The following is a 23177-nucleotide window of genomic DNA, read 5'->3' as shown; positions in this document are numbered from 1 at the left end:
TGTCCAATCATAATTTGGAAAACATTGGTTTACAGTTTGCATCCTCTCATAAAGTTTTGAAAAGATCTTTACTAGTTACTTTTTCATTACTAGGTGGCATAAGTAAGGAACAGGCAAATAATGACTTAAGACTGAAGGGCTCCAATCTATAGGGTTTCTTCTCTTAAAACTAGAAAAACATATAGTAGTATAGGGAAGCAGAAATGGTGTTTTCCTATTTTCAAGCTCTTCATATATACACAGAAGAGAAACCATAGCAGCATTAAAAACATGAAGGAAAATTCAGATTTCCAATCTTGGGACCATATAATAAATTAAATGACTGGACTGATTCAGGAAATATGAATTCTAAATCTGGTTTGTTCATTAACTTCCTTACCTTTATATTTTACATCACTCCCACTTCACTTTTTTTTTTTTTTTACTATTTAAAAAGAAGATTCCATATATTTCATATTTTTAAGATTTTATAAAAAGGAAATGGCAAAGCAGGAGAACTTGGGAGACAACAATTTGTAAGACATAAACCTGGGCATTATGTCCTTTATCTCTAAGTTAAGAATATGAATATCAACTTCAGAGATAGTCATTATTAGGTGACACTGCATCAGGTACACAGTTGACACTAAGCACTGGGTCAGGTACACAGTTGGGACTTTTCAGTTGTTATTTTTAAGGGTTGACTTTCAGTTCAAATATTATGCTATTTGAAGAAAAGAAACCAGTAAAAAAATACATTCATTAAACTATTTGAGCCTTAAATTGCTCAAATAACTAATTTTATTTTAACATGAATAGTAACAGTAGCTAATACTTACTGAGCACTATGTGCTACACCATCTTTTAAATGCTTTTTAAATCTTAATTCATTTAATCTTCAATCTTTGATGATCAGTTACTAATGCTATACTAATTTTTATTATAAAAAGATGGGGCCACAAAAAATATGTAACTTAAACAAGTTTGCTAAATGGCAGAGTTGAAATTTTAACTAAGGTATTCTGACTTGATAGCCTGTGAAAATCTGTTCTACAAAATAGTAATCTGTGCTCAGTGAATATATATGTCATAATCCCCAAAACTAAGAGTTAGGATTTTGTATTTCTGGGGAAAAAGTAAAGAAGGCAACAACTTGAATAGGGGGCAAATTATCAAATTTCAAAGCACATCCTCCTTGAATATCCATACCTATCTATTTCTGCAGAATTTATTCCAGAATTCGACAAATTCTCTGATACTGAGCCCTGACTATCCTTCTTGGTAGGTTCCAATCCATTCTTTATGTCATCAAAATTTTCATATTTAAGAGCCTGAACCAGCTGTAGTAAGTACATCAACAAATCCTAAAAAACAAACAAAGCCAATATTAGAAAAACAAAAACAAAATGATTATAGACATAATTTATTCCTAAATATCAAGCTAACATTTTAATTTTATCTATCTTTCAGCTGTGTCACCTTTGGTATGTTACTAAGATGATTAAGCTCTTGGTGCCCCACTGCATTCTTAGCTATAAAATGAACATAATAAAAACATCAGAAAGAGATGTGAACATTAAATCAGTTAACAAAAGAAAGTTACAGTAGAGCATTTGGCACACAGTAAGTAGCATCTGAAGAGCATAAAATAAAACAAAACTGTAGAGGGGAGATAGAGGTGGTTTATGTGAACCAAGAAATTTAAAGGATTCATTTTCCTAGCAGATAAGATAACTGCAATTTAAAAACTTACTACATAAGCAATTTCAAATTTTCGAAGAATTTATTTCATGACCTTTTCTCATCAGTACTAAAAAAAAATCCTTTGTTCTTTTTTTCCTTGAAATTTAGGTTTTAGAGAATTCAGAGTACTTCTTAAATGAAAGAACCTATAAAATAAACATTTTAATACTCTTGATAAAGGGAAATGCTTACTTCCCATCATGTATCAAAGGAGACTTAAAGAAAAAAGAAAACGTGTAAGCCTCCATACTACTACTGAAAATCAATGGAGTAATTAGGTTAAAAAGGTGGTAACAAAGGATATTTTAATTTTATGAGTTTTCTCTGATATAAAAAGACTCTATGTTTAGGATAAAAATGTTTTCTGTATTACTCTATAAATGTAGTTCTTATTCTTCTCAAGAACTGTTAAGAAAATGCTAATAAAGTTTACTCCTAAAAACAAAAACTGAAGAAACTCATAAAACTCAAAATTAAAAAAAAAAAAAAAAAGTATTCGTTATTTCCAATTCTAATAGCCAGTTAGCCACATGAATCTCATAATTAGGTAATTTTGAGATGATAAGACCACCAATTCAACTTCAATCTCCTCTTTACCCTCTAAACCAGGCTAAATTTTCAGTAACTATTTCATGGTCCACCCTTTTCTTTCCTTCATATAACATCTAGAGCACTTGTAATTACTTGCTTACTTCCTTGTCTTTTCAATAATTTTATATATATCATGATGACAGTCAACTTGCTGGCAACCTCTTTCCTCTTAAATATCATCATATATTTCTTGTTTTCATCTTTTATATTTTACATCACCATAGTGAAAATTTTGTAATGAAGCAACTATGAGGAGTAATACACATGATTTTAACATAAACATCAATTTTAAAAAAGGTTAATTGGCTAATTCTTATTCAAATGTCAATGTCAGTGACCAGGGAAATCAAATGACTGTATCCAAGCACTTGTATAATGTTCTGCTTTTGAAAAACATTTATAAAAATTTTTTAAATTTATTGTTGCATTATAATTATATATAATAATGGTATTCATTCTGAAATATCAGTACATGCACAAAATTTAACAATATAATTTGGTCAATTTTATTTCTCAGTATCTCTGTTCCTTCCTCTGGCCCCATTCCTCTAAGTTACTGGTCTCCCTTCTACTAAAAACCATTTTTGAAATCTGAACAATAGACATATGATTATCTAGAAACATATTTAAGATATATGGTACTATATAAGTACATGTTTTTTTCCTAAGAAATAAAGTGTATTATATAACATTAAATTGATCAGTAAGTTTCATGACAAGTGTCAAGTGTCCTCTTTTGGAGGTATAAGTTATTCGGTTTTACCATTACCCTTTATTATGAGTGCCACAGAATGTGTCACTAGTGTTTTTTCCCAATTACAGAAAAGATTGAACTAAATGAAATCAAAAAGACTGCAAGATTATTATATTCCCCAGGAAGGGAAAATTCAGAAAACTTTCCTCTTTTTAATGCACTTACCACTATCTCATTTGCTTGTAATTCAGTACTCTATGTTCAAACTACACTTTTTTCATACATATAAAAATGAATTAATGTCAATAGTTAAGTATAAATCCTACTTTCTCATTATATAATCACATCTTGAAAAATATAAAATTCTTCCAAGTATGAAGGACAATAAGGATTTGAGTAAAATCAAAGAAAAAAATGTAAAAAAATAAAAATCAGGTTTCCATCTCAGGCAATTCAGTAAAAATTTCCCAGGAGACATAACATTTTATCAAGATAGAGATCACCATTTTTCCGAAGAATAAGTTAATTCTAATACTTCAGAGTGTGAATGCAAAGCTCCATGTTAAAATTACTCATTGACTTCCCACTCCTTATTGAATTGAGAGTGACACTTCATATAGGCATTTTCGGTTAGTGACACGGGTTCTGATTTTGCCTTATAACAGCTATATACCCATACTCTTGTAAAAGTGAAATATTTTCTTTTCTGTTCTTCGTGTACTTTTCAATCTCCTTGCTTCTGCTCATACTGCTCTATCTACTTGGGATATAAACTTCAAGCTGAGAATTCTAAACTTTCATTCAAGTTGATCTCAAATGTCACTTCCTCATTAAATTCTAATGTACAACTTCACTTGAATGGCACAACAGTAAGAGGACTTTTTAAAAAAGTTCTAAATTGAATATTATCAAATTAAATTAACAAAGTTATTAAAAGATTAATTTTACAAGTATATGCTTCATAAAAATTTCAGAAAATTAAAAAAAAAATTTTAGGAAATAGAATACTTACCAGTAAGTAGATCAACAATTTACAGGTAAAAGACAAGTGCCAAAAGAATGATAATTTACAGAAGTCATTTTTTTATTTAAACATACACTCATAAGTCCAAACAAAAGGAAATTTTCTTAACATAAATAAGAAAACCAGTAAGAAACACACATTAGAGAGTAAAATACTAAAAGTATTCCCATAAAATGTGCGATAGCTATCACTTTCATAATTCACTATTCACTATCACTGTTATTCATCATTATTAGCTTCTTTGAGTTAATGCAGTGAAAGAAAAATAACATAGATTTGAAAAAAAGACATACATATGTTTTTGGATAAGCATGCTTCTACATGTAAGAAATGAGAACACCACCTAGTGTCTACTAGAACCATTAAGAGAAATGGATCAAGTGACTAGATAAAATACATTATATCATGTATATAACTAAAGAGAAGTAAAATAAGAGATAAAAGGGATAAGGGCAATCATAACTGTAAAAACAATGATTACTGAGCTGTGAATGAATAAAAAAGAAATCTTATGTACCAAGAAAGAGAATTTAATATTAAGATGAATTAATTTTCTAATTTAACTCTAGATTCTGGTAAAAAAGTATAAGAAAATGAAAAAACTATTCTAAATTTCATGGAAATCAATGTACAAAAACTATAAAGAAAATTATTTTTAAAAAGTCAGAGAATGAAAGAATTTATCTAATAATATACTTAAAGTGCCACAAAGCTAGTGTAGTTTTAAAAGTATGATACAAGCACAAAAACTGAAGACTTACAGTGGGTTATCAGCAAGATGGAAAAATTATATTATCTTTTGACCCAATAATTCCAATGCAAGCAATTCATACACATACACACACACACACACACACGGTTATATCAAAAGAGTGAAAATAACTGCCTAACTGCCTATACAAAGAGGTTCGATGGTTAAATGAATTATAAAATAAAGTCACAGTACAATATTATGCTGCTGTTCAAAAAGAATACATAAAAATATAGCACCTCAACATTCAAATATTTCAATTGACTATCTGAGTTGAATGCAAATATTTTAAGCTTGAGAAAAAGCAAGTGCAGAAATGACACTCTGGCATTCTTCTGAACTGTCCTTAAGACCCTAAAGTGAGAAGAGCCCTCCCTATATATTTGGAGGCATGAGTGTATCAAGACAGAGGACATAGAGAGCTATCTCTATGAACAGGCTCTTCTGTCTCCCAGTTTACTACTCTTGGCTTATTCTTCCTTCCTTTGTTCTATCACATTTTCTATGACTTTGCACCTTTCACTAAACCAAGTATAAAAATGCTCAAGTGTAACCATTTTTTCAGGTCATCATTTAATTACAAAGGTCCCCATGTCATATAAACCTTATGTTTAACCTTATAAACATAAGGTTTATATGACATACGTTTCCCTTCTTTATCTGTCTTTCCCTTGTATGGTTTCCCTTGTTTATCTGTATTTGGCCAGATCCCTAGCAAAAATCTAATATAGGAGGAAAAATGGTTTTTCTTCCCTATAAAAGGTGTTTATAGAATTCAGAACACAGTATATTTTTTAATAGATTAACATCCTTCACCATATCATAGATATTCATTTATCTACGTTTCTACATTTCATAGGTGGGAAACATAAATGATAAGAAAACATCCAAGATAAACTTTTCAGTTAATAAGGCAAATTTTTAATAGAACAATCCTATTTGTATTATTTTTAGGTGATAGTGTAGCCACTACACATTTATATTATTACAATTAAAAAAAGAATATATTAGAAGCTACATTTGATAGTGTTATATCAAAGGAATATATTTGGTCTTCATCTCTGGTTCCTAGTCAGATCCCTTAAAACTAATAATTTCTAAGTGATAAAGAGTCACAAAGGTGAAAGGAGAGTATCAGGCCCCTTTCAACCATATCTGAGTTAATTTTAATAAGGTAACTTTTGGAAAGTCCCTGCAGATGGTAGCTGGTTGCCAGACAAAGCAGCCATGTGATTGGGAGGTTGTAACCTGTAGAGTATGGGGGAAAGAATGTGACTTAATCACCAGTGGTCAGTGATTTCATCAATTATGCCTATACAATGACAGCTCAATAAAAATTAAAAATGACAGAATTTAAAAAGTTTCCAGTTTGATGAACAAGAAATTGTCTAGATAGCAGGAAGCTGGGGTATCCAAACCACATGGGAACTGAAGCTCCTGCGCTCAGGACTTCACCCAATGTATCTCTTCATCTGTTTGGTCCCTTGTACCCTTTAAAACATACCTGGTGATAAGTAGGCAAAAGGAAGTAATGTTTCCCTTAGTTTTATTTATAAGTCATTGTAGCACAATATAAAACCCAAGAAGGGATATCAAGAGAATCCCTAATTTGTAGTCAATTGTCAGAGGGTACCAGAAATTAATCTACTGGAGGGTAGAGAGTGAGTGGCATTGTAGATGACAACTGGTGAAGATAGATGAATTATACAGCAGGGTTCACTATATTTTATGGTTTGAATTTTATTTTAATCAAATACATACATATAAATAGACTTTAATAAATGGCTCATTTGTTTCTTGAAATTCAGAAGTCACTATTAATTCAAAATGATTTCACTATTTTTGTTTTTCTAGAGATCATTGACAATAGGCGTTGCATGTGATCAGCATTCATACACACACACACACACACACATACACATATATATTTGTCTTCTTTGGACCTCAGAGGAGTTATTTCATATCCCATAAGCCCCAGCATAAACTACTAGGTTACATCTGAGGATACATTAACACTATAAAAAGAAAAATTGATGGATTAGTTTACCTCATTAGAAATTGCTAACACTCAAACTTCAGCAATGCTTTGTGTTAACTAGTGTTCCTTACTTTATGATGGCCTCACATGTGTATAAATATTCACATATAATTGTTAGTAGCTCGAAGTTTAAAGGAGGAGTTGAAAGGAGAGTTAAGATGACTGTGCATCTTTGTGCTTTAAAGGCCCCAAGGCTTTTCAAGGCCACAATTAAATGTGCCTTGTTGTATACTGACTGATAGAGGGGATCTGAATTATTCCCCAGCTGGTGCTGCATTAAACCATTTTTCATTAGAATTCCTTTTTCCAGACAGAGCAATACAAGCTCTGCTACCAGGTAGGTGTCTTGGGAGAGATTGTCCTATCACGTAACAGATCAGGAAGTAAATTTTCATTTCACGGAGAAGTCCTTAGAGGAATATTTTAATTTTACTTCTGAAAATACACCCAGTACATTCTCTTTCCTTCTGAAAATCTCTCTCGTGCATGTGCTCAAGAGCACTTGCACTCTGCTTCCCTCACACCCACCCCCGCCACACACACATATACACACACAGTCTGCACTTGGGCTTTAGTTGAAAATCTACCTAATCAGACAGAAATGAATAATAACACACCTCATCATCAGCCTGTCGGAGTCGGGCCACAGCATAACGCCTCACTGTTGGATTGGTATAATGAGAAGATAACAGCTCCAAGGAATCTTCTACGTCCATTGGCTTCCATTTTCCCAGAAGTTCCAATGCCTGTTTGGCCTCCTGAGGTAGATCCCAATTAACACATTTCAAGAATTTTGTCAAAGCCTAAAATCAGAAAAGATTTTAGTATTAGAGACAACATCCTATTGTGTGGGTTAGGAAAGATCAAGGGTTATTAGGCAGTATAGACGGTGTGTCACAAAAACACCAGACAAGCAAGGGACACTCCCACCACTAGCCTCACTCTCAATCACCTCCCTGGGGCATGATTACTGGCTTTCCGACATACCCACCAATAAGGGCTAAAATAAGAATAAGTACATCTCTCTGAGAAGTAACTACTTGAAAAGAAGATCAAACAAAATCTGAAAAAAATAAGCATACAAATGCAGCAAGGGATAGTCTGACTCAACAGACTGCAGCATCTTTCTGGAAGCTTAATTCTAAATTAGACAGGCAACACACAAGTTTTCACAAGACTGTCAGCTAAACAGATTACCTTGCAGATAAAGCTCATGATTGCATAAATACTGCCTGCTCTTTTAATAAAGGTATGCACTTATTTTCTACACAGTGTGACCCCCTACTGCCGTGTCTCCTTACTGGTGACACTCTCCTGGGAGAACTCCAAGTGTTTTCTTTGTCTTTTTCTTCCACTACAAATCTATCTATGAATTATCTCTTCAGCAAAAATAACTTTAAGTTTTAAATTCCTGATGTGCCCACATAAAATAATTTTATTAGTTAGGTTGGACAACAAAACACAAATTCTGGTTAATAGAATATAAAATCAAACTCCATAACCATCACTTAACTTACTCTTGATTTCACTAGATAAAAGAAAGAAAAGGCACTATGGAGATTATCTAGTCCACTGTTTAAATTATATGTGAATTCAGCAAAGATAAAAGGTGTACCTATCACCTCAAAATGTGGATGAGCTAAACCTAGAATTCAGAATCAGTCCCAAATTTCACCCAACAGATGGTGCCTCCTTACCATTAAGGCACTACACCATTCCCTAATTAGCCAAGCCCTGCCCCTTGGAACCATTCCTTCACTTACACTGATTTTTGAAATTCATTACCACTTCCTGTCAATTAGTCCTAACAATATTTGCTGAATTTGCACTCAGTCCTAGCAATATTTCCTGAATTTCTCCTCAGTCTGATTCTCATTATATCATATACCCAGAGTTTGATAAGCCAGCAGAGTCTCAACACGAGTTTATATCACACAAACATTTACATGCTTAAAGCTACAAGTGCCAGGGACGGTGGCTCATACCTGTAATCCCAGTGGCTCAGGAGGCTGAGGCAGGAGGATCTCAAGTTCAAAGCCAGCCTCAGCAACTTAGCAAGGCCCTAAACAACTCAGTGAGACCCTGCCTCTAAATAAAATACAAAATTGGGCTGGGATATATCTCAGTGGTTAAATGCCCCTAAGCTTGATCCCCAGTACAAAAAAAAAAAAAAAAAAAAAAAAGCTGTAAGTGATCTTAGCAGAAATCTATTGTCAGCAGAAATTTGACCTATCATATACCTGCCAAAAGAAATCCAATATTTATTTACATAATTCCAGTGAATAAATTACAAAGTACAAAATAGCCATTACATTTATAGACAGCTATATATTGTTTGTTTTTACAGTAATGAACCACAAGACAAAAAAAAAGTTTTTATGTAACCTCTTTCCATTGATCTATTTCATTCTCTGGAGATAATGAGAATAAACTTAATCCCATACATATGGACAGCCCTTCCACTATCTGAAGATGACTGCCAAACCTTTAAAATGTGGATTTATTGAGATGAGAGACACTCTAGTTCACAAGTAAGTAAATACATACATTTAGATGAAAAATAACGCTTGGCTTTTTTCTTAAAATATTCACTGACACCTCCCACCACAATCCAAATCTCTCCTCTATTGAACTCTCATTGCCTTTCTAGGATTCAGTCAAGTTAACCCATTTTACAATGATTCTCCCTGTCTACAACCCTTTCTTAAGTTATTCTCAACAGTCTATCACCTTTAAGATAAGCTTGTTAAAAACAGCTTTTCCAGAGAGTTTTCAGCAATTTTCAAATTTTTCTTTAGACTCTGGCTCATGTTAATACTATATTTTAAATGATGGTTTTCTAACTACCAAAAGCTTTTTGAACTTTCTTATCTCTACAACTAGAGAGAGCTCTAAGGAGAGTTGTCCATTTCCTCTGTAGCTCCTAAAATGCCATTCAGAATAATGTGCCCTCTCTTCATACAGAACACAGATTACCATCCTAACTTATTCCATGCATTTATTTTTCACTTTGAAAAGGTATTTATAGGTTGAATGTGAAAACAAAGCAATACTTCTTAAAGTAACTACAGTGAAAGCTTTTCCATTTCACAGTACATCAACATTCTTAATAGGAATGAGTAGGCAGGTACCTATTATTAGCAAATCTTACAGCACACCAATGTACTTGATTCAACAACTGAAACAATCTAACTCCTAGATTTTCCAATTTGTAGATAAATTAATAAGATTTAGTGTACACTGCTGCCAAGGAATTAACATAAAAAAATCACAATTTTTAATGTAACTGTTACAAATGATAAACCAAGAGGCAATGGAATGAAAAAAGGAAGAAGAAAAATGATAAATAATTTGAAGACAACAATAATGATGAAAATTTACCCTACGCTTGCTCTTTTAAAAATGCTTTATCATCTCTATAAAGATACAGAATTCATACGCAATTTTATTTCTGGAATTTCCAAAGACAGAGGATAGGCTTCAGAACCACGGTGTCTGGGTTCAAATCCTAATTCTTAACTGTGACAATATGTAAGCTGAATCACTTGGAATAAATTATTTAACTTTTAAATTATTTAATAAATTATTTAACTAGATATCTCATTCAGTTATGATGAGGATTAAGTAAGTTAAAGTAAAACATTTAGAATAGTGCCTTCCACATAATAAACACTTTGACAAATGTTCATTATTTACCACTTATTGTTATTCTATTTCTTACACTGAGTATAGTAACAAATGTTCATCTTACTGCATTTATTATAATATTTTATATTAATTATTTTGTTAATCTTACCTGTAGGTCTTACAATTACCTGTTTTCTCCTATTGCCAGAATCACAATTACTTCAATACTAAAAATACTATATTTAGAGTAGAGCTTTAACTACTACCAAACTCAATTATTAGAAGTTTCTACTTTGTTGTTCTTCCAATACTTCCAATTCAAAATATTCAAAATAAAAATTCTCTTCAACCTCTCCTTCCACTCACCCTATTTCCTTATTTCTGGTACTTAGGCCAAACCTCTGGAACTCGTTTCCAAGTCAACTTACTTGTACATTTTCCTCCCACTCCCTTGCTCTCCATCATTGCTCTGTAAGTCAGTACCTGAGCCTCCTAATTATTTCTTTTTAAAAACTTGTCAGGTTTGCTCCAAAGTGCCTAAATTTGTCTTCCTAAAATATCACTTAATACATTAGCGGTTTCCTGTTGCCTATAAAATCCAATTCCTAAGGGTAGAATTCAAGAACCAAAATAATCTGCTGCCCTCTTTTCCTTAAATAACCTTCCATACTAACTTTTGTTTCCTGAACAGCCTGCCTTACTCATTCTTAGCTTCCCCGTGAAAAATGATCACCATGTAAATAATGTCATCAGAGTATGCTCAAATTTAAGTACAATCCTTTTTCACACCACAACGATCTTGCTACCCTTAATATTTTCATTACAACTATCACCTTTATGTTTACTAAAATGGTCACCCTTAATTATTATCCCCATACTTCCCCATTTTAATTATGTGTAAACGTCCTTTGCCTAAAACAAATTTAATTTATATAATACGTGGACATAATACCTAGAGTCTTGTGTAATGCTAGACCAAAAGTGAATAAATGCTTGTTGACCTTCATTCATTTCAGCTATAGTTCTGCATCAACCTCTTGTTAATGGACACAGATATGATTATCGTCCTATTGTCACTGTCTCAGAAGAAGCCTCCTAAGAACAAGCAGTTCATCAGTATTATCTTCACTATATGTGACTCTTCTAACAGCTTTTTCTCCAAAGCATAATCAAGATCATGGAGTTAATATAACAATTATTTTCAAGCAACACTTTTTAAAGAAAAGCTACTATTAAAGATAGCTTTAAAAATTTACAACATTCACATTTTGAATTCTACAAAAGATAAGTCACTTCCTATCCACGGTGGACTACAAACGAAAATAATTTTATTAGATCAGGTCATTACTGTGAACTTTATGCACAAGAAACGTATTTCTCCAGAATATTTAAGACAGGCCATGTAGAAAAAAACAGGTAGAAAAACCAAATTTAATTAAAACAAAAAACAAAAAAAATAACAAAAAGAAAACCTTGTAAGAACCAATTTCCTCCAATTTCTTCTCCAATTTCTTTTCTGAGCACTCCCATTTCTCTAGGAAAGCTTTTCAGCCACAGGGCCCAAATGCTAAATCACAATTTCTGAGAATCTAACACGTCTTTGTGTAAATAAATTAAGAAGTGGTTCATAGGACTATTTGTTTCCTACAAAACCCATTTTAAATTATTACAAGGATACAAATGTGGCTGTGTGAATAATTCCTCTGGTCACTTCAAGGCCAATATATATTTTGTTTACTCAAAAGTGCTTCCCAAACATTAAAAAATATCTTTCACACTACTCTAGTGATCATAAGAATCCTGTAATATGTCCTGAGAATTGAAGTTCCATCACCACCTTTCGAAAACTTGAAATCAACTAGTTAAATGAAACTTGTCACACACTTTATATCACTTGAGCATTTTATTTCTTTTGCACATATCTAGAAGTAATTGAATTTCAGTGGGAAGTGACTACTTGTTTAAACAAACAATTTTTCTTCCAAGCTTTTCTATCTAAGGAAGTTCTGCTCTGTAAATCTATTCTATGCTTCTTGAACCTATACATCCTAACAGGTTTAATTCAATATCTTCTTGTGTGTTTTAGACAACACTGTGCTGCATTCAAAATGCAATTTCTGTGACCAAGGTTCCTCTTCATTTAACACAGTATCATGATACTAACTTAATCTTTATAAAACAAAATCACAAATCTGTGTTTTTGCGGATGAATATTTCCTTTTCTTCAGTGGTGAAGAAAATAACACTCAAAGCTATGGTAAATCTTAAGTTCCTCTCTCATTCTTATTATGGATATAACGAAGAATAAATATGATTCATCTACAAAAAATTGCCCATATCATCAATGAATGATAAAGAAGATAAGCACAAGAGTCAAGATCAGCTATGACTAGATTTTTATCTTTACTTCAGAAGCTAAAGAAAGGAAAATTGGTTCAGAAAAAAAGTTAAAACAAAGTAGCTAAAGACCATCTCATGAGACTGTAGAACATATTAATTCATTTTCACATAATTATACAACAGCTTCCTGACAGATATTAATTTTCCTAATGCTTCCCTGCTCTGCTTCTAATGCACTTCAGCATTCCTGCTAAAGAAAGCATGCACATGATGTTGGAAATGTTTTGTCTATAAATCCTCTTTTTTTGTTTTCACTGACTTCCTTCTCTTCTATTTTATAAATGCAGTATCCAGAGGCACCATGTATAAGCTTTGTGATTCTGCAAAGATTCCTTAATCTCACTAAAGCACAAGTCTCTTCATCTGCAGAACAGTGTCAGCATTATGCACATTGTGGGGTTATTATGGAATTTTAAAGATCCCTGGCACATAGCACCTATTTAATAAATGCTGGTTATTATTCTTAACACTTTAAAAGTTTATCCTTGGCCCTTTGTCCTAAAACTTCACAGACTGTATTAAGAATTAAAAGAGACCTAAAATTCACACTATTGCTTGATAATCTCATATTTAATATGAGAAAGCTAAGCTTGACTAGGTGAAATAATTTGCCCAAATTCAAAATCCTTCTAGGTGATAATAAGAAGACTCAAAACCAAGTCTCTAGACTCAAACCTAGGGCTAATGACTTCATCACAATTCTTTCTCCAGAAACTATTCACTCCATGGTTTCATTATAGAAAGCAAATGTCTCAAATCACCTCTATTCTCTTGACTCTTCATTAATTCACTTTCTACCTTCTCATTTATTTTCCAAATATTTTCCCTTTAGACACATCTCCAGAATTCTATAGTTCTTTTAATAGTGTAAATATTTTCCTAGCCATCCAAATTCAAACAGGTATGAGGAATGAAATACAAAACATTTACTCTACACAAAGAATACACCTATACTCTGCTAGGTTATTCATTAATATTATTATTCCTGTGAAAGAAAGCTGTCTCCATTAGAATAACAAGGAAAAGTAATTTGATCTTTCTAACAAATACAAGTTGTAGTTTTCAGAAACTGAATCCAAGAATCTGACTTCAAAACCCATTCAGATATTGTCTATGTTATCAACAAACAGAAACATGTTCTGCACTCCTACCTCTTTATTTTTTTCCCCAATGGAATATCAGACACATTGCTCTGTAATAACTTTAAGTTGATAATAACTGCATTTAGATTGCATTTTTATCTTAATACTAAGAAAATCTGTAGGTAAATTTGACAAGAAAATATTCAAGATACTCACTTTTTCTTGATTGGTAAGATAATATCTAAACTTCCAAACAAGATCTTGTTCTTCATATGTAAGTTGTTTGGTTGGTGGATAACTCACAATAATCTATAACAAAGCAGAAAAAGAACTCCTTTTGTCAAGTATGTTCTTCCTATATATTTCCATGTCATTTAATATTTTTCATTTATTAAATATTTCAATAATATAATCACTATACAAGCACGGAAAAGGTATATTCAGTCAAGTAAGACATAAATTTGCTGTACTTATCCATCTAAAAAGTATTAGGATTTAAGGGGGAAAAGAAGATGAAAAAGTCAAACTTCATATGTAAGTTTATAACTACAAAGTTCATTTAATTCAACAGAAAACAAAACAAACCATGCCCCCATAACAAAATAGGAAAAAAACAAAAGCAAAGCAACCTCCTCTCTTATCAACTCAATACATAAAATAATACACATTTACACACCATCTTCTCTCTCAGGCAATGTCTTAGGGCCATGTTCTAAGAATGCTACATTGTGAAAGTAAAAACCATTTATACTCTTTCCAGAGTGAATATATTTACAAAAAGCTCCCAAATAATTTTTTTTAAATGCAGACAGAAAAAATGCTGACATTATATAGGGCTGATCAACTTGGAAAAGATGTGTATCTAAGTCATTCTTAAGCTAATGTACCATCAGTTGCTTCTAAATTACCCATCTAACTATTTTCATATTCATATTTATAAATATCTTACATTCAGCTGATCTCTCATGGCAGCATTGGGTTTGAGATCATGATCAGAAGGTCCACTTCGTAAACTCCGGGCAAGCTTGTGGTGTTTGCTTTCAACTAAATTTTCCTATAAATTATTTTAAAATACTGAGAATGTAAACTTCACCAAAAAAAAAAAAAAAAAAAAAAAAAAAAAAAAAAAAAAAAAAAACCTCAATAGCTATCTAGTCAGAAATATAAGTCAATAATTACTTAAAAGCACTTTATAGTACTTAACATTTTATCTTGGTACAATTTTAGTCCCTTCTATATCTTTTAGAAATATGTACCCATTTCAAGATTGGGAAACTGTGAATAACTTAAGCTCTACTAGTGTCACAATATGCACATGCCATCAAGTCTCTTAAAACATCTGGTGTTGACTAATTTACTCATTATTAATTTTAACCACATTATCATTGTTTAAAGAAATATGTAGTTTTATATTTACTTTGATTTCTTAACACATTTACTTTTTTGCATGTGTAAATCATCTGTTCATGTCTTTTTCCTAACTTTTGATTTTTGATCATTTGTCCTTCAACTTTTAAGAGCTCTTTATATATCAGTAGTTCTAGTAGCTACAACAATCTTTCTTATTTTACAACAAAGTCTGTCTTCCAAAAATGTTCATTCATTGATCTTAGCTGTCAGGTCCTAATTATACAAATTTATCTTCTGACATTCTTTCAAATACCTGTTCCAATAAGTTTCCACTCTAATGACATTCCCCAGCTCTTAACAATTCTAATAAAAAGGATGCCTAACTCTATATTATTCTGACCTTGTTTTAAGGCTGTCAATGTACCTTGTCAAATTTCCATTTGATATCTGATTGTAGTAGCTAAAGCAGACTTATAAATCACTTCTAGATAATTGAAGTGGACACACATTACTTTTCCAAAAGAAAAAGGTACTGTATGGGTCTAACTTATAATCATTCTGGAGAAAAGTACTTTTATTAAAAAATTACACAACAAAATTACCATAGACATCTGAGGGTCTGGAACTTTCACTAATTCAAAACTTGTTAAAATTGGAGATGACTCATCACCATCCTGGATTACAGTATAATAAGTGAAAAAAAAAAAAAAAGAAAGAAAGTTTAGTCAAATGATAAAAAGCAAAACATAATACTGCACACTATCATATATTTTAATTCTATTCAATGAGCATTATTCTTCCTTATAAAAAGGTCCTTTTCTTGTTGGGTGCAGTGCATGCCTGTAATCCCAGTGGCTCAGGAGGCTGAGGCAGGAGGATAGTGAATTCAAAGACAGCTTCACTCAGCAACTTAGTGGGGCCCTAAGCAACTCAGTGAGACCCTGTCTCTAAATAAAAAAATAAAAAGGACTGGGGATGTGGCTCAGTAATAAAGTGTCCATGGGTTCAATTCCTGGTACCAAAAAAAAAAAAAAAATCATCATCATCATCATCATCCTTATCTTTTTCACCTATGTTAGAAAATATATTTTTACATCTTTGGTTACTGATAATATATTTTGGAAAAAAATAAAATCTAACAAAAACTTGTATTTTTTGCAGAGATATGGGGATATGGAAATTAGCAATTGTTTTTATTACTTTATTTTTTAAGGCGGTTATTATGATGGTTCATCAAAAAAGAAAAGTTCTAATACTCGAACTTGAAAAATCAAATTATAGAGCACAAGTAAAGTGTGGCACAACTAATGTGTTTCACCATTTCCAAAAAGTATGTAAATGCTGTTAACTTTTCAAGGAATCACAACTGAGATTCAATGAAAGGAATGGAATTTTAAGTGTGGACTTGATGTTATTTAAATTTATGCATAGTTAGAGATGTAGCAATACTGTTTCTCAGAGGGACAACACAATGTAAACTTAAATAACAAGACTCAATCAATCAGTTCTTAAGAAATAAAGCTGTCTCATTTTGTTGATGTTATTTTTGAAGAATGTTGGCTTTTATTTTTATCCTATTCAGGCATGGAGGTAATTTAGCATAATAAATGTCACTGCCAAATATACTGGAAAAGGCTAAACTAATTAAGGTTGGAATTCATTTCCTCATGATTGTATACCAGCATCAAACTTTTCTTTCAATTTCCAAATGCTAGTAAGTTTTCAATTTTAGATACATTCAACAAAATCAGGAGAGACTGCAAGAGAGGAACTATTGTGACTTAACTTTAGTTCAGTAATTGAGTCTTACAGAAAACCACAAATTCCCACAGCTGTTGTTTAACAGGCTTGTTCTCAGTCACAAAACCAGAAAACACATTTATCAGCCCAACTGTGACAAGTAATCTTCACTAAGGCTATCTGTCACAAAAGACAGGTGACAAGAAAGTCTATTTCCATTAGATTCAATACACTGGCCCAGCAATCTTTACACTAAGTGGAAATATGACAGGGTGGGCAGACAGGCATTAATTTACGACCAATTTTCTAGAAGCAGTAGAAAGGGGTCAAGAACCTTTTCAAAACTACTTGAAATTCTTCTAATTTCTATTCTGTTATTATTTCATCTATTATCAAAGCTGTCTTTCAAAAGATCCTTCACCCTCCATTAGCATCTTTTTGCAATATAAGCTCCATATGAGCAGCAAATACTGTTTTTCATGAAATTCATGGAGTATAAAATATAAAATACAATTTTATTAAAATGTACTGGTGACAAAACAATTTAACTCACATACATTTCCCTTTCTTTTGACAAAGTGTTCGAATTGAAACACTAACTAGTGTTAAATAATCTATCTTCTTATCACCTTTTTTTCCTAGGAGGTATAATTTTTAAAGGGCCAAAATCTGTGAACTTTTCCTAATCTTCAAACAAAGTAAAAAGGATACAAACTAAAGGAAAAAGACATAAATATTAACTTGAAAAACAACTATGAAAGTAATTATAAATTAACTAAATAAATCCAAATCCTTTATTATGAAAATCTTTCAAAGGGCAATATATAGTTTCATAAGTATGAAACACACACACACACAAGGCACTGTGGCACACACCTACAATCTCAGCAACTTGGGAAGCGGAGGCAAGAGGATCGCCAAGTCGAAGGGCATACTTGGCAATTTAGTGAGGCCCTAAGCAACTCAGCAAGACCCTGTCTCAAATAAAAAATAAAAAGGAGAAGGGATGTAGTTCAGTAGAAAAGTCCTCCTTGGGTTCAATATACAGTCCAAAAAAAAAAAAAAATACATATATTTAAAAATCATTTGTGACAGTATTAACAAATAACACTAAAATGTAAGCGTAATTCAAAGTGCCACTTCAAATAAACAAATTCATTTTATGCAAACTTGGTTATATACCAGAAGAAATATTAATTATACTATGTATCAAAAGTCAGTTCTCATTTCCTGTGACTTGTCTACTATTTCCAAGATAATAAAAGATACCTGGTTTAAATGGTTTCAAACTAAACATTCAATTATTTCTGTATTTAAATGAAGCTCCCTCGGGGTAGATATTTTTCAAGTAGCTAATACATATCAAACAACAAACTATTTTCCTTTTCATAATAAACAGACCATAACAAACCTATAACTGTGTTATTTGTCACTAAGTCAGTCCAATAGCAACATGATTTTTTAAATTTTGCATATATTATATAGCTAAATGCACATTTAAAGTCTTTTCCTAAGTATACTAATTTAGGGCAACATATAGAATTCCAACATACTACATATATATTCAAACAGTAAACCTTGCCTTGACTTTCAACAGTTAACACTTTATAATTTCCCCCTTTTATTTTTCAAATGAATAATAATTATAAATAAAGTCGTTTTTTTAGTGTCCTACTTACAAATTTGTAGAACAATTAATCAAAATTTTTTAATCACTTGCATACTTATTGAATTTTTTAACCCAGAACTACATTACATGAATGATTGGCTTTTGTAATCTTATTGTAGCTATATGATTTGATTTGTGTATACATAAACAGCTGCTGCTGACAGCTGTCTGCTGCTATCATGCAACAAAATAATTCATCTCAGCAGGAACAAAAGTAATTTTTTAATGTTTCCCCTACCCAGTATTTCAGAGATCACAAAACCTTCCAAGGAAAATACCTTTTCATAATAAACAATACCATACTCCTTATCATCACACTTGACACATCGAAATTCAACCATCAAATACATGAAATTAGAACTCCGTTTTTCACTCTGAAAAAAACAAAATTTATGAAAAATGATCAATTTCGACATTTTCTTAAAAGATCAGTATGCACTGTTTTTCTCAATTCAGAAATGCATGTATCAATCAACTATAACTTAAGATTTAACAAGCTTTTTTCATAATATATATGTAGTGGTTTATATAGCACTATTTTATATACTGCTTTACCCAGTAATGTGCATTATTCACTTATAATTCCCTCCTCAAATTTAATAAAAATTTTTTGATTTATTCAGTAGTTTGGATTTTATAATATAAAGTCTTGAAAACATTCTGTATACATTGCCATGAGAATTGTTTTATTTCAAAAGCAAAGATATTTCATATTTTTAACTATTGAAAAAAGGAACAATTCACCCTTAAGCTATGACTAATCCAACTCTAGGAATTAATAAAATTTTAAGAACAGGCAGAAAAAGAAAGAATAAAAGTACAAAATTAAGGAGTCCATTTGTGCCTTACCAAGTGTAACTTTTAGAAGATTTTCATAATTTACAAATTGTCTTAAGGCCATTTGACATTTGTAATGTTTTTGGTTTTTTTATTTTTTATTTTTGGTGGTGCCTACTTGGACTACATTACAGTCCTTCATCTGTAAATTTTTTATCAACACTGGGCAATAATTACATCTTCCTTCAACATAAGAAAAGTTTATTCTTTGTATAAATGTGTCCCCTTTATGAAAAAAGCAAACGTTATGACAATGAAGTGAAAAATAACAATGGAGTCTAAAAGAGTGATTAGTCTTGTCCAAACAAGCTTTATAAATGGCTTTAAATCAAATACATAAAATCATAAAGGTCTGAAGAGGTTCTATAAATTGTACAGCTTTATCGAGCACATCATAGTCTATTGTGGTAATGGTTAATGATTGCCTCTTTTAAAAAAAGGGAGTGCGGAAGATGAGAAAGGATGGGCAACATTACATTTTCTACACCTATAGGCACTGAAACTGAAATACAGAAAAATTCAGTAGGCATTTTGGTTAAATCACTTTTGGAATGTGGCATTATCAAAATTGCAAGGGTAAAGTTTTCTCAGTTTGTACATGAGAACAAACTATGAATAAATTTAGAAAAGACAACCAATATTCAAAATGAACATAAATGTTAATCACCACTAAATTCATTTTTAAAAAGAACAATGGTTCATTGTAAAATTAAAGGCTTTCTCTTTCTACCTTCTGAGAACTATTCAGAGAATAAAAATTAAGTCACTTGTGCACTATGGTGGTAAGCCAGACAGTGATATTCTTCTTTCCTAATTTGATTAATATAATTGTTATTTTTATTCTCTAGACTTGTATCTAAAGAATCAGACCAAGCATCTGGTATTTTAAAGCAAATACAGAAAAAAGAAAATCTTTCTTAAATAACATTTGGAAAAACCCTCACTGAAGTCATCTTTTAAAGAGAGGTAACACTGGCACAATAAATGAAGTCAAGGAAAAAAATAAAATAAACCATGTAACTTTATTAAAGGTTCAGAGTCCTATTTGTAGAAACAAGATAAACAATATATCAGTTGGAAAGAAAACATCCCTAAGATGGCATGTGGTAAGTGAAATTAAGAAGTAAGCACTGGGCTGAAGGGAAGATTTAACCAACATTGACTTGAACTTGAACATGAGCTGCCATAAGAGAAAACACACAAGTGAGGAATCAAACCTCGACAAGTTTCAATTTAATATATTTATATTTAATATATTTATAATATAGATTATGTATTTCATGGTTCAGCATTACATTAAAATTTAAGAAAGGCAATATGCCAAGTTTTCTACTTATTAACACAGAATTACATCTACAGAAATTTAAGCCCCAAAACCCTACAACTGTTGGATACTTAACAATAAGCAATTCTTCTCAAAAAATTGATTTAGAAATCAGAAAATATTCTAAAATTAAAAAATGGATATAACCCACCTCATTTATCATTTCTATTTCTCTAAATGTCAATCTGTCCAGCCAATCTACTTTCACCATGTGTCCCTGTCGATGAGCTTTGGTGAGCTGCAGAAAAAATATAATGGAGAAAATTTTAACATAAATTTTAAAGAAAGGACAATAAAGAATGATATGGGTTAAGCATCCTGAATCTGAAAATTCAGATCTGTAGTGTTCCAAACTCCAAAACTTTTTCAGTGCTGGCATGACACGAGTGGAAAACTCTACATCTAACCTCAGGATGGGGTCACAGTAAAAACACAGGCACACTACAAATAATGCATTATTTACAGTATGTGTATATATATATATATATAAATATAAATGTGTATATGAAAAATAAATACATTTACTGTTTATATGTGGGCCCCATCCCATATCTCACTATGTATATGGAAAATCCAAAACACTTCTGGTTTCAAGCATTTCAGAAAAGGGATACTGAAACTGTACTATCAATTACACATATGAAACATTTTTATATACATCAGAATCATATGTAACCACTGGGACAAGAAACTTGGCAGAAAAAAAATTTAAAGAAAAACAATTAAAATAAAAAACCCTAAAATATCTTCAATCTTGCAATGTTTATTATACTAAATACAGACATTTCTTACATTCTGACTATTATAAAGATAGGAATTATAATAATAATGGCTTCTTTAAGATTAAATAAACCACATTTTCTTTTATCACCATTTTTAATCTAAAAAACATTGTAAAAATGACAGTTATAAACACATACTTCTCGGGATGCATAAATTAAAACTTTAGGCACATATATATGAATGTATGTTTTTATTTTAATGTGAAAATATTTAAAATATCTAGAGTTGCTGTTTACCGTCCAATGAGGTCTTACATATCACTCTATCCTTGGTTTCATAAATTATATAATAATACACCAACTATTCAAATCCACAGAGAACTTGGAATAAGTTCCAAGGCCCTCAAATTAAAATTAGTTTTTCTATTAGAACTAGCTTTGTGTTAGAAACATCAGCTTCATTTAATGTATCAAAACCTTCTTTCTTTCTAAACAAATTCATAACATCAAGCACAACTGGATATCAAAATTTTTTTATAGAAGCTTATCTGTATCAGTTATCTTCCTCTTTACTGTCCATGTCATGACAATATTCTTATGAGGGCAACACTACCACCAAATATAATCTCTCACAGAACTAAAATTTTCAGCATCAATATTATCTTCCTAAACTCCCACCACAACTACTCGGTCAGACTATTTTGGAAATGAAAACAGTAACTACATGCAAAAAATGTGAGGTTCATTTTAATACAAAAATAATATCAACAGCACAAATAAACTCAGATTTATATAAGGTAATCTCTAAATGAAAATGGATAAAAAGGTATCAATAAGTGCTTAGGCTAATTGCTGTCACAAAGCAGGGACTAAATAATTTGTTGAGTAATTAATGATAGAGCATTAGACAAATATGCTAGCACCATGAAAGAGTCCGAGAAATGGATAACAAGGGAACCAATGAAGATAGAGCAATGTGAACTAAAAGAGAGTACTAGGCCACGAGTCAGACACCTGGATTCCAAACCTAACACTCCGTTTTCAAACTCTATCATTTTGAACCCACGTCAATAAACTGAAAGTATTATCCTCTACAGCTATTCCCAAAATTCAAGTAAGATAATGAATGCAAAACATAATTGGTGGTAGTAATTCCTTGTAGTCACTAAGGTTTATATTCTTACTCACTTGTTAACATGTTCCAAACTGCTTTTCAAGATAAATAAAAATATAAAAGACAATATTACATCCTTCCTTTGTAAGAATAAAGTAACAGTATAAATTGGTAAAATTAGTTTATATACTTACTAAGGAAAGAAGGGAAAAATAACATTTACATCCAAATTTTGGGCACTTTTATTAACCACACTACTAAGAAGACAGTTTTGATCCCAGTTTACAATTGCTTGCTAATTACTATTATGAAGTGGCAGGTATAGAATTTAAATTCAAGGTTTCTAAAGTCCATTTTTCAGTTAGGCACAGCGACTCATGCCTGCAATCTCGGTGACTCAGGAGGCTAAGGCAGGAGGATCCAAAGTTTAAGGTCAGTTTCAGAAACTTAGTGAGACCCTGTCTCAAAATAAAATAAACAAACAAGTAAAAA

General features: G+C 31.5%; 1 protein-coding gene across 1 annotated transcript in view; it reads right to left on the bottom strand.

The window, feature by feature from the left end:
- Positions 1 to 23177, bottom strand: part of Pik3c3 (phosphatidylinositol 3-kinase catalytic subunit type 3) — a 117502-nt gene that overhangs the window by 67320 nt on the left and 27005 nt on the right. The window contains exons 5-11 of the mRNA XM_047526300.1: positions 21001 to 21087; positions 18967 to 19062; positions 15882 to 15953; positions 14879 to 14983; positions 14146 to 14238; positions 7438 to 7623; positions 1189 to 1343 (exon numbers count right to left, since the gene is read on the bottom strand). Coding sequence (XP_047382256.1) covers positions 1189 to 1343; positions 7438 to 7623; positions 14146 to 14238; positions 14879 to 14983; positions 15882 to 15953; positions 18967 to 19062; positions 21001 to 21087 — 794 coding nt within the window. The remainder of the gene's footprint in view (positions 1 to 1188; positions 1344 to 7437; positions 7624 to 14145; positions 14239 to 14878; positions 14984 to 15881; positions 15954 to 18966; positions 19063 to 21000; positions 21088 to 23177) is intronic.

Source organism: Sciurus carolinensis, chromosome 15 (assembly GCF_902686445.1).
Source record: "Sciurus carolinensis chromosome 15, mSciCar1.2, whole genome shotgun sequence".
In the NCBI taxonomy this organism is placed as follows: domain Eukaryota; kingdom Metazoa; phylum Chordata; class Mammalia; order Rodentia; family Sciuridae; genus Sciurus; species Sciurus carolinensis.
The sequence above is the reverse complement of the archived record's forward strand: the minus strand, read 5'-3'. Positions and strand labels throughout refer to the sequence as shown.